Source organism: Coenobita brevimanus, chromosome 40 (assembly GCF_032717465.1).
Source record: "Coenobita brevimanus isolate Jiangsu-jjx chromosome 40, ASM3271746v2, whole genome shotgun sequence".
Classification (NCBI taxonomy): Eukaryota; Metazoa; Arthropoda; class Malacostraca; order Decapoda; family Coenobitidae; genus Coenobita; species Coenobita brevimanus.
In genome coordinates, this window is record NC_136993.1 from 45,732,270 (window position 1) to 45,744,921 (window position 12,652).

Sequence of the window (12,652 nt, forward strand, 5' to 3'; positions counted from 1 at the left end):
TGTCTTCCCCTTCGTCTCTTCAGCCATTTTCTTTGCATGTTTACCTTGGCCATCACTAAGTGATGGTCCGAGATTTCATTTCCCCACTCTCTCCACACTCTTGCATCCAAAACTTGTCTTCTCATTCGCACATCCACACACACGAAGTCTATCATTGCCTTTCGTTCAACAAGTTCACCATCCATCCTCCTCATTACACTCTATGTATACCTGTGGATCACCGTATGCTGAAAATAGGTGCTAGCTATTGCCAACACCCTTACCAGCACAGATGTCCACCAAAGCACCACCATTCCCATCTACTTCAGCTGGCACACCCCACTGACCAACCATTCCATCCACTTGTACATTCCCAACTTTGCTATTCATGCCTTCAATCAAAAACACTCACTTGCTCCTCTCAATTTTGTCCATATATGTTTCTACACTCACCCAAAACTCATCTCTCACTCTTGCCACTGGGTCCTCTGTTGGCGCATGCGCACATAGTCACCCACGCTTTTATACCTACTTTCATCCTCACCCATAGAATCCTTGCACCAACTGTTCAATGCTCTCTTATATTCTCCTTCCACTTCTTGATTATCATCAGACATACTCCCTCTCTTGCCCTCTCATTCTCATTAACTGCCGTACATATTCCTAAACCACATTCCCATTCTCTCTCCCTCTCACCTTCCCATTTAGTTTTAGTCAATCCACATATATCCACTCTTGCATCCTCAAGCACCTGAACAATCTCTCTTTCACTGCATCAGTCACTCCTCTCATATTCCATGTCCCCACCCTCAGAATGTCCTTTGTCCATTCCTTAGTCGTCAATGTATAGTCCGTCCTGGTCCGAGACGCTTTATTTGCTTGTTTAGTTAGTTCTTTTTAAGGGGTGGGGCACTAACCCACCACCAACCCATTTAGTCACTAGTACGACAAGCAGGGATACTGGCGGAGAATTCTTGAAACCCCCCTACCCCCAGGGGTTGGAATGCCATCTGGACATGGTAGCCTTGTTGGTTGGTAGATTCTCTAGGATGGATTATTTTTACGGATCTAGTCTGTATCTTAGGAGTAGCGATTTCGAGAGAGTCAAGTTCTAGTTCGGGGACGTTCTGACTAACTTCCTTTAGGGTAGGATTTTTGCCAAACGCTCTGGCAGGGATGTTCGGTTTTCCACGCAGGTCATTTATAGTGTTTCCATCTGAAGTTTTTAGTGGGGGAATGTGTGATAACTTGCTAAAGTTACTGGAAAAACTAAGAGCTGACCAGAAAATCTATTGTTATTACGATCGTTTAATAGTCTGGATTCTTGGTTGTGATGAAGTTGTCACATCTTATCTTACTTTTGTCAGAACTTTCTATAAATACCTCTCCTTGTTACATCAACCACCTCACTGTTGGTCATAGGCCAACCAAAGTTGTCTCTGGTCATCTACAGATTAAATCCCCTAACTCCCTGTACCGTCTGGTCACTGTACTGTTGTCACAGGGAGTACATCCACATTCACCTATGATTTCTTTTTGGTTAAGGCACCGCCATGGACAAATGTCCAGTGACAATTTTATACCAGCTGTGGTACTGTGAGGTATTGCATGAGTTATTTTTCTGTGAATGTAATACTCTTTGAAGTACACAACTAAAGCATGAGAGGGACATACAGTGTGAGTCTTTTGGAAAATGAGAAGTATGGAGGGCAGGACACAATGCGGACAGTTATGTCGGCGAAGTTTTGTCCATGATTGTCCTTTCTTTCTCATTATCCCTTCAATTTCCATGCATGAAAAACATACTGTTTAACTGTGGCAGCCATTGATTGTAGAATACACTCAAAATATACCAACATATTTTATTTTTCAGGTGTGAGTGAGCCAAGAGAGCTGCAACAGTTGATGGTGTACCGCCGCTGTATGTACTGCAACGCTGGACAAGCGGGCATTCAGTTTCTGTTCAGAAGAAATTTAACTTCACTGAGGAAAAGCACATTTCTTCGGAATGACATCCCCTTGTTCGAATGTATGTTTTCACACATCGTGCAAAAAATCACGTACGAGACAATATGAGAATAAGAACCAGAAGGAGTGGGCGAAAATGTGTGAAACAATGAAGGAATAAAAAACTAAACAGTAGTGTAAAAATTAATGCATGTATAAGATTGAGAGACAAGTTAGATTATCTCCAAATATTACTCACGCTTTAAAAATATGAAAACAGTTTAAAATTACGGTGTAATTCATCTCAAAGTGAGTTCAATTTCAACACCAGATATGTATTAAGGGACAGATTTCACAATTAACTTATTATTACCAGTTTTAAGATAATGATTACCAACTTCATAACCAGAATTATCATTATCATTACATTTCCCACTGCTAAACAGGGTAAACAGTGTATCATTTATCATCATCACCATAACTATTACAAATACAATTCTGGGCAACGTAGTACATCATCACTTCTCACTGATAAAAAGGGTACGCCACCTCTCATCACCATCATCATCACAACTGTTACAACCACAGTTCTGGGCTACATAGTATATCACCATTTCCCACTGATATAAAGGATACGCCATCTCTCATCATCACCATCATAATCATCATAAACATTTACAACTATAGTTCCGGGAAAGGTAGTGCATCATTACTATTTCTCACTCATGTAAAGGGTACGCCATCTCTCATCATCAGAATCATCATCATTATCCTATTTGGTACTGCCATACCTAGTGGGGTAATAAATATATATATATATACATATATATATATATATATATATATATATATATATATATATATATATATATATATATATATATATATATATATATATATATTTTCTTTCTTTTTTTTCACAGATCAGTTCCCTAATATGAACGGTCATGGGATGAAGATAGTGACTGTTCGCTACTTCCCCTACGTGGACTACACTCCGGACACTGATGAACCATACAGCACTGCCACACTCAAAGACTCCATGGATGCCAGACTCATCAAGGAATTCTCAAAAAAGTTGAATTTCACGTAACTAACTCTTTTGTGTATTCGGCAAGAATGTTGACCGTGCTGGTTGTCTACCTGTCCTTTCTCTGTGGAAGTTACTATTCTGACTCTTACCGCACCTGCATTGCTAAATGGTGATTGGATTGTACTGAAGTGAAGTTCTTTTCTTTAAACTATTTACTTACATATACACTGTCTGTTCCTACTGGCAACTTTCTGGCCTGGAGTTTCATAAAAGATAATAGAGCTTAGATAGAGACGGCACAGTTCTTCGTAAATTATCCAGATGTTACATCAACATCTGCACTACCTGTACATTGCTTTTTACTACAGTTCCTTGGTGAAATTCCTTTGCTCTTGACCAAAATAGGTAGCTATTCCACAGTTAAAGCCCCTTCTTGTCTACTGAATTGTGTGTTTCAGTTTTCCTCATATAGAAGCTAGATAGAAACATTAAAAACGAATATTCATTCTCAGAATTAAAAGAAGTTATGCACTGACTTCTCATTCTTTCCTGTTGATCATGTGTCAGTCAAGCAGATCATGTGTCAACCATGCAAGAGCTTGGGGATATTCATATTTCCAGGCAAGTTTACGTCACTGCTGGGTCTTCGAGGCATCAGGGAGAAAACCGGTGCTAAGTAAATGCTGTCTCGGGAATTATGTTTCCCATCTTTACTCTCCCTAGGAACAGAAAAACAGGCAAACATTTTAATTCATCTCTGTCTATTGCCAGACACCTGAATCCCGTATGGGGCGGCCACAGACAAGTCGCCTCCATGTCGCCCTGTCCCCTGCCATTTCACTGCCCTGCTTCCAACTCACACCCTCCTCCCCTCTCTCATATACCTCTCCACTCCATCCCTCCATCTCATCCTTGGCCTCCCCTTCTCTCTCCCCCCCTCCACCTCACTCACACTCCCCTCGTCTAACTCTCACTCTTCATCCTCTCCACATGTCCAAACCACCTTAGTGTGTTTCTCCTAACACTTCCTATCACATCCACATCCACGCCACAACAGTCCTTCACATCCTCATTTGTCACTGTGTCTCCATGTGACTCCACATGCTCCTCTCAAATAACTCATTTCCACTGCACTTATTCTTAACGTTTGTCCCTTCAGGAAGGTCCAAACTTGACTTCCATACGTTAGAGTTGGTATCACAATACTATCAAGTAGTAACTTTTTAACTTCCATGCTTACTTCCCTGTTTCTTATCACTGCTTTCAGAGAACCAGCAACCTTTATTCCTTGTTGTACCCTTTTAAGCACTTCACCCTCCAAACTTCCATCCTTACTCATCACACTCCCCAAGTACTTAAACGCAGTCATATTCTATTTCCTCCTCATCCAACCTCATTGTACAATCATTGATTTACTCCTCTCGAAGACCATAACTTTACTCTTCCCTACATTCACCTTTTAACATATCTGTAACAGAATTTTTTTTTTTTTCATATGCTGGGAAGAAGGTACAAAATGCCAGGAGCCCGCAAGCCATTCCTTCCAAGAGAAAAATAATAAAAGCAGTACAACAGAGAGCCAAATTCAAGATCCGTTCACTTCGAGATGCCTGGACGCACTGCGTTTGAAAGATTGGAGATCATAAGAAGTAGGAAATACAGACAGAAGGAGACAGTTCCAGAGTTGGCCTGTTGCATAAATGATGGACCGGGAGTAACGGTTAACTCTTGCATTAGAGAGTTTAATATAAAAGGGATGAGAGTTTGTTGCTAGACGGGTGCCACGCACCCGTCGTGGAGGTGGAGGGATGCAAGCACAGAGTTCAAAGGAGCAGTGACCAGTAACAAAAAAATTACGTGTGACGTTTCTTCTTAGACTTTAATGCTATTATGTAAACTGGAGTGCAATCCAATGATATCCCAGTGTGTGATTTATTATCATCGTCATCATCATCATCATCATCCAGACCTCCTTTCCCACCCTAGGGCAGAGTGAGGAGTAGTAATGTCCTGACAGCCCAAATTTGCCCAAACCAATGGGCCATGCTTCCATTCACCAATCACTCAAGCCCCCGGAATCATGGCTCTATGGAGACGCCAAAAACATTCACCACTCTCTGGAACTTCACATAAACGTATCCGATTGAGTAAATCCGGACGCTGCAACGTTAAAAATACCTGGAAATATTTTATGAGTTCACCTACACCTTTGTGTACCTGGTTTTAATATTACGGAACTTTGAGTGGGGTATTTGGGGAGGGAATTGACCTAAGCGAACTGCCGCTTATTTCTTCTTCTCAGCTAATGTGATACGGATGATTTATGTCCTAAAAAATATAAAACGGAACCCTTTTGCCATATGCTATATACTCGTAAAATATTCCAGAAAAATAACGATACCAGGATCTTGACTGTAAGTGGAGAGGACTGACCTTTGTCCATGATTATTGTATGTCTCGAATTATGTATGATATTTATGTACTGACAAAGAGAAACAGACAAGCAATGCGGAAAACACTTCTAACCCGCTGTAGCATATTTGATTTCACACATTTGGCTCAGTGTTGTTACTCTTTCACCAACGCAGAAACAATAACCCCTTCAGCATCTCCAGCTACCGCTTTTCACTCGTCTATAAATTTTTAAAAGTTGTCTGCTTTGGAGATAAAATATGCTGTTTCTTATGGATTTGCAGTGCACTGAAATCAAATATGAAAAAAAAAAATACAGCTGATCTGCTAGTGTTTCGAAAATAAGTTTTATATATTACATTTATGTACATAACGCCGACAGTACACTGTTACTCATAAACTTCAAAGCAATATATTTCCATCCGTTTGTGATTCTACATGAATATATTTGACATCCCACGTATATAATACTCTTATTATTTGTCCGTACATAGTTCAACCATTACTCAGCTTCTGAACTGCGCATCTGGGCTTGTTTCATATGTTCATGAAATGGAGCATCCCTAGCAATAGCCCGCAAGCGTCGGTGGGCTTCATTTGCCCTGATACCGCTTCTCCATTGCTGCACTGTCCTGGTGAAATCGCTCGCCATGTTCGTCGCACACTGCTCCACAGTTTTGTGGAAAGAAAACTAAATGAGAGTGCAAATATATAAGTCTTGAATGACTTTTGCAGCCAAGGTTATTGTATGTCGTAAGGAAGTTTTACACCAAATCCCTGTAGTTGTCTGCCATGTCGTTTCCAAGAAATGTTGTTACTAGCTTGAAGGCTTGCCAAGTATCCTTTGCCACACATTGCGCTCTCAAATGGATACTTTTGAAGAAGTTAAGGAATCTGAGGACCAACAAAAACACATTTATTTTTTTTCGTTTGACTTAACCCTGGGAATTTCACACAGACACTTGAAGGCTTCTTTGAGTTTGTCCATGGCTTTGACAAGGTGGTTAATGCTTAACATTCTTCCTCTCTGGCTCCACTGACTATCGAATGAGTAACCAGTCTCTCTTGGTGTAGCGAGACCGTCTTGCATGACTATCCTTTTCACAGAGCAAACAGCAGTACTTTGTGTATCCAATCTACAGACCAAGCAAAATGGTAATAATTCTTCAGGTCACCGCAAAGCTGCCACTGATATAGGTCGTTGTTTATTGACCTCAACAGTTGTTTCATTTTGTCACAACTTTCCATTACATGGACTGCATGACCAACTGGAATGGATGGCAAAACATTATCATTGTGCAGCAAAATACCATTACCACTCGTCTTTGATCAATCAGTGGTAAGTCAATACTCAGCTGGATTATGGACGATGTTGAGTTTTGCCATCGGACCATCGATGTTGTTGCGGGCTACAAGATCATCCTCCATGGAGAAAAGCTGCACAAGATTCCTTTGACGGTCAGGAACATGGAATTCCTAATCATATGCTAGGAGTATCCACTGCTGTAGTTTGTAGCCCGACTACTCTATCTTGTTCTTGTGCATTTCCAAATCCCTAACAAGATCATTCACTTCAACTCCTGTTATGAGGTGGGATTCAGTGGAAGAGGGTGGGGCAAAATCTGAGTCAGGTGACGTTGTTGGTTCTGAGGTAGATGTTTTAAGGTTCCCCTCCTCCTCGTCTGACCAAATAAGAAGGATTCTGGTGCTAAAGGAACAGGCACCAATCCCCGTGGGGTACTGGGCGAATCAATCAATCAATCAATCATTTCCTGTGGCACCCTCGGGGATGCATAGGGCCTCGATGAACTCACACCACCACATCCTATCTTGTGCTAACCCCTCAAGATCTCCCCAACACTCATCTCCAGCTTCCCGTCTCATTGTCCTCACCCACGTCTCTTTTGGCCAAACCTCTACCTCTCCTACCAAGTGCCACCCACCCTGGTGTACCTCGTACTATTCCCTGTCTCCTATACACATGTCCTAGCCACTTCCATCGTGAGAATCTAACATATTCATCGATCGGCTGCACTCCCGTTATTTCTCTAATTCTACTATTTGGTATCCTTTCCCACCACTTAACTCCTAACATTCTTCTAAGTGCTTTATTTTCAAACACCAAGAATTTATTTTCCATAGTCACTGTGCTGTACCAAGACTCGTGTCCATAAATTAAGATACTCCTAACCATTACCTTATAAAGTTTGATTTTTGTATGAACAGAAAAATTTTTATTATTCCAAATATTTTTAAGCATTCCCATTGCCTGATTAGCCTTCTTTAACCTTTCCTCGAATTCAAAGTTCAAAGAACCATCCTTGGCTAAATAAGTACCTAAATATTTAAACCTATCAACTTGCTTTACAACCATACCTCCAATTACACATTCCTGCGCATTTTCCATATTCATATTGATTATTTCAGTTTTTCCACAATTAATAACCAAACCCACCTTGCGACCTTCACTCACCAAACAGTCCAACACTCTCTGCATCTCTTCTGGCCCATCACAAATCAAAACTATATCATCTGCATAATCTAAATCCAAAAGTTTCCTGTTCTCTCCCCAAAGTATACCTGCACCGGTTTCTGTTCCAACACGTTTCATAATGTAATCAATGACCAATATAAATAATAAAGGCGATAGAACACCACCTTGAATTACTCCGGACTTGACTTCAAACGAATCACTCAGACAACCATCAACCATCACTTTACAAAATGTGTCCTCATGCATGTTCATAATGACCCTCACAAACTCCTCTGGTATTCCATAATGTCTCATGATCTTCCCCATAGTCTCTCTCGAAACACTATCAAAAGCCTTTTCAAAATCAACAAAACAAAGACTTAACGGTACTCTCATTTCATTAACTTGCTGCATCAAATGCCTAACTATAAAGATATGATCATTGCAACCACGTCCCTTTCTAAAACCAGCCTGTTCATCCCTCAGAATACCCTCAACCACTGGCTCCAACCTATTTAACAACACTCTACTGAAAACTTTCAAAGCTATCGGTGACAAAGAGATTCCCCTCCAATTACCACATTCACTCAGGCCTCCCTTCTTCGGAACTTTAACAATTACACCATTCTTCCAAACTGATGGTAGTAACCCCGTCACCCATATCTTATTGAATAGTTTGGTCAAGATCATTATTAATCTATCCCCCTCCACTTTAAACATTTCCGGAAATAAACCATCCTCCCCTGGTGCCTTATTATTCTTTAACTGTTTTACTGCTTTCTCCACTTCTGCAAGCCTCAACTCTCCTGTTTCTATATTTAAATCTTCCTGAGCAGACGGTATATCCTCTTCTGGTGGTATTGGTCTATTAAGAACTGTCTCAAAATGTTCTTTCCATCTATTTTTAATATCTCCATCTTTGGTCAATAAATTTCCTTCCCTGTCTCTAACTGGTATTTCCTTGCGTTTACCTGCATTACCACTCAGTTCTCTAATCGATTCATATGCTATTCTTTGACTCTGTCCATCATTTTTGTTTATTAAGATTTCAGTCTCTGCAACCTTTTCATCCACACATTTTCTTTTATCTCTCCTAGCTAACCTTCTTACTTCTGAATTCAAACTCCAGTACGCAGCTCTTGCTAATTCAATCTCTCGTTCATCAACGCATTGCATCTCACTCCTCAATTTAGCCTCACCTCTCCTTTTTATCATATCCCAAGTTTCCTCTGATATCCATTTCTTTCTCCTGAATCTATGTCTCCTTCCAATCGTACATTCAGCAGTCTCATGCAAAACTTTGTTCACATCCTCCCACATCTCATCTACACTTCTCTCCCCCTCTTCCAACGTTTCCAACACCAAAAACCTATTTCTGCATTCTAATCTGAATTCCTCCTTTTCTTCTCCTTCCCTTCTAAGCTTAACAATATCGTATCTACCAACACCAGATTTTTCCTTCTTCTGATTTTTAAGTTTAAACCTTATTTTTGCAATGTTGAGTTGATGGTCACTGCCAATATCCGCTCCCCGTTTAACATGAACATCTAGCAGAGAACTTCTATGCCTCCTACTGATAGCAATGTGATCAATCTGATTTTTATATTTTCCACACCGCGACACCCAAGTTGTCTTGTGTATATTGCAATGCTGAAAGAGTGTGCCCCCGATGACTAAGTCATTTGCTAGACAGAAGCTTCCAAACCTCACTCCGTTTTCACTCATCCTACTACCAACTCCCATCTTACCCATACATGCCTCAAATCCCTCATTTGAGCAGCCCATTACTGCATTAAAATCTCCAACGCAGATCAAAACATCATGTCTAGGTACCCTTCCTACTCCTTCTTGCAACTTTTCATAAAATGTGTCTTTCCTTTCATCGAGTGCATCATTAGTAGGTGCATAACACACAAACGGACTGATGTTGCCATGATTTGATTTAAACCGTGCGTATAACAATCGCTCATCTATAGGATCCCACTCACATAATGCCTTATTTGTCTTACAACCCAGTAACAATCCTACTCCCTGATAATGCATTCCGTCCTGTCGGCCAGATATCAATAAACGTATACCATCCCCAAATCCAACTTATCAACTCCAGTTAATCTAGTTTCTGTCAGAGCACAAATATCAAGTCCATAATTTTGAAAACCTTCACTAACTCATCAATTTTACCATCATGATTTAGCGTTCTCACATTCCAGTTACCAATTTTAATTATATTTTTTGCATTAACAAATGAATTAGATTGTAATTGAGGAAACCGTGAGATTCTTAGCACCCCCTGCCCATTTAAGGGCTGCACGGGACTGGGGGCCATTATTGTTCTTTCAGAGTCCATCAAGGTTTCTTTGGCTAACTTCCTGAACACCTCGCCAATGTGTTGCAGTCGCAGTAGGCAGCTAACTTGCCTGATTGCCCACACCCGAAAGACCCAGCTATGCTGTAGCCAGTCACGTGCCAGCATGCTTCCCAGCCATTTCACTCTCAAGGAGTTCCTCTGCCTGAGAAAGCAACCACCCCCCTGCTCCCGAGGGCTTTTGATCTGTGTAGGTAGAGGGCGATTACTCCCTCACTAGTCATATACAGTGTATATACACTGGCGGAATGTTTGGATATTTTACAGTCCACTTTATCTGCTCTGACAGACCGTTCTTGAATGGGGGGCACCATACTGAAGTAGCAATTGCTTTAAAGATGTGTTGGTTCTCGCCAAATCAGCAAACAGCATAGATTTCCTTTCCATAATTAAATACTGGCGAAGATTTGTTCCACAAGTGTTGCAGCATGTAGCTGGAGCCCGACACTTGTCTTGATCTCCAGTTTTACAGCCACATTACAGGTGGTAGCTTTTCTTAACCTCAGCAGTAATACTGTACTTTTGACTCAAATGTCATTTCGCCACAAATATATAAGAAATTACCTTCGATTGTTAAATCAAGTACGAGGCATCACTGCTTAATTTGTCTAAACAGCAATATGTCCCTTTGCAAAATCAAACAGAATTATACAACGAGGAGTTGACTGTACCACCAGTCGAACAAGGCAGTAGTCCAAAGATGGACGGAAGGCCAATGATAGGGAAAGCTAGAGCTCCCATTTCATCAGCCCATGGAAATAACTTCTGACCATCCCCCATTACTAAATTTTTTTTCCGTCTTTCAATAACACAGAGAATAGACCAGCATAATCTCTTATACAATTTCTTCCAACTCTCGACACCAAACTACTTGCACAATACACACCACACTGCTTTTTTATGTTAAAAAAAAGAATTGCATCTCAACACCCTGTCTTTGAGTCCCCCGGGGTGGCGGGGGGACATAAATTCTCCCACCATCCTCGCCTCTCCCAGTGACGGCCAAGAAAATTGCTTGGAACCACTGTCTGACTCACTTCTTCATTTTCATTAACATTCACTGCCTTTCCTCTAATTTCTTATCTGTTGAACACCACCTCTCTTCCTCTAAACCTCACCTCCTACTCCGTAATGAGACCCAGCTGTCTGAGGCGACTGATAGCAAACCCTTCTCTATATCCTCCTGCTTTCTTTATCTATATACCTAGGCTGCTTCCCCTCCCTTAGCCGAGACAGGACGATACACTCTCAATTTACTCACACACACACACACACACACACACACACACACACACACACACACACACACACACACACACACACACACACACACACACACACACACACACATATCTACTTGTATCTAAGTCACAAGGGCAGAAGGGACAGATTCTCACTGCACCACACTGCACGAGGGTCAACTGTGCAGTGCAATCAGCTACATCCGCTGCAGGGCCCAACAGCAGAGCTGGTTTACCCTGCCACATCATAATGGACTCATCCCCTTACCAACACCTGACCTGATCAGCTGATCAGACCAAATGTAGGAGAATAACCTCTCGGGCACATCACCATTTATCCATTCACAATTTTTCTCCAGTCATCCCTAGCATGCGCAGCCACTCTTCCTTTCTCCACAGACCTCACACTCGCATCTAATGCTCTCTTCACATTGTCTATCCATCCTATTCGTGGTCTTCCTCTCAGCCTTACACCTCTCACATCCGACCCCATTATCTTTTTCACCAATTGCTCTTCATCTATTCTCTCCATATGCTCAAACCATCACAACAATTTCTGTTCAACTCGTTCTCAGTGCCAAAAGTTGCTATTGTTCATATATACGCAACAACATATCTTGCTCTCATATTCCTTAACTTGAATCTTCTGACTTCTCTCCCCTCTGACCTCAGCTATTCTGTCATTATCTGACTAATATGTCTGTGCTGTTTACTTATCTGCTAATTCTGTTGACTATGAAAAATTCTTTGACTATCTTACTTCAAAGATGGAAGACTATCTTACTTCAAAGATGGAACACATCCTCACAATTTCTCCTTTCTCTTAAATCTCTATTCTAGGTCATTTCAATCTTCACCACCACTTTTAACTCTCTTCTTTCACTGGTCCACCTCCTGAACAAGTCTACATCTTCTCTGTCCTTTATGACCTAATGCAGCTTGCTCAATATCCCGCCTGGATCCCTGACTGCCTTGGAGAGAGTTCCAACATACATGACCTTTTCCTTACGACTAATCCATCTTGTTATGCCGTAAATATTTTCTCTGTTAGGCCCCTCCAACCATGACCTCGTCATCTTAACCTGTCCTATCACTCCAATAACGCCTGTGGACCCTACCAAGGAGCGGCAGCTTTGGCACTGTGCAGCTGCTGATTGGGAGGCCCTCAGGCAGTACTTCTTTGATTTTCCCTGAAAGGATTA

At 41.3% G+C, this 12,652-nt stretch overlaps 1 protein-coding gene across 1 annotated transcript in view; it reads left to right on the forward strand.

The window, feature by feature from the left end:
* The first annotated feature begins 2,863 nt into the window (after nt 1–2,863).
* The window catches only part of LOC145397074 (glutamate receptor-like), a 40,520-nt gene continuing 30,731 nt past the window's right edge, over nt 2,864–12,652 (forward strand). Inside the window, exon 1 of the mRNA XM_080270282.1 lies at nt 2,864–3,015. Within this exon, the coding sequence (XP_080126408.1) occupies nt 2,864–3,015 (152 nt within the window). The remainder of the gene's footprint in view (nt 3,016–12,652) is intronic.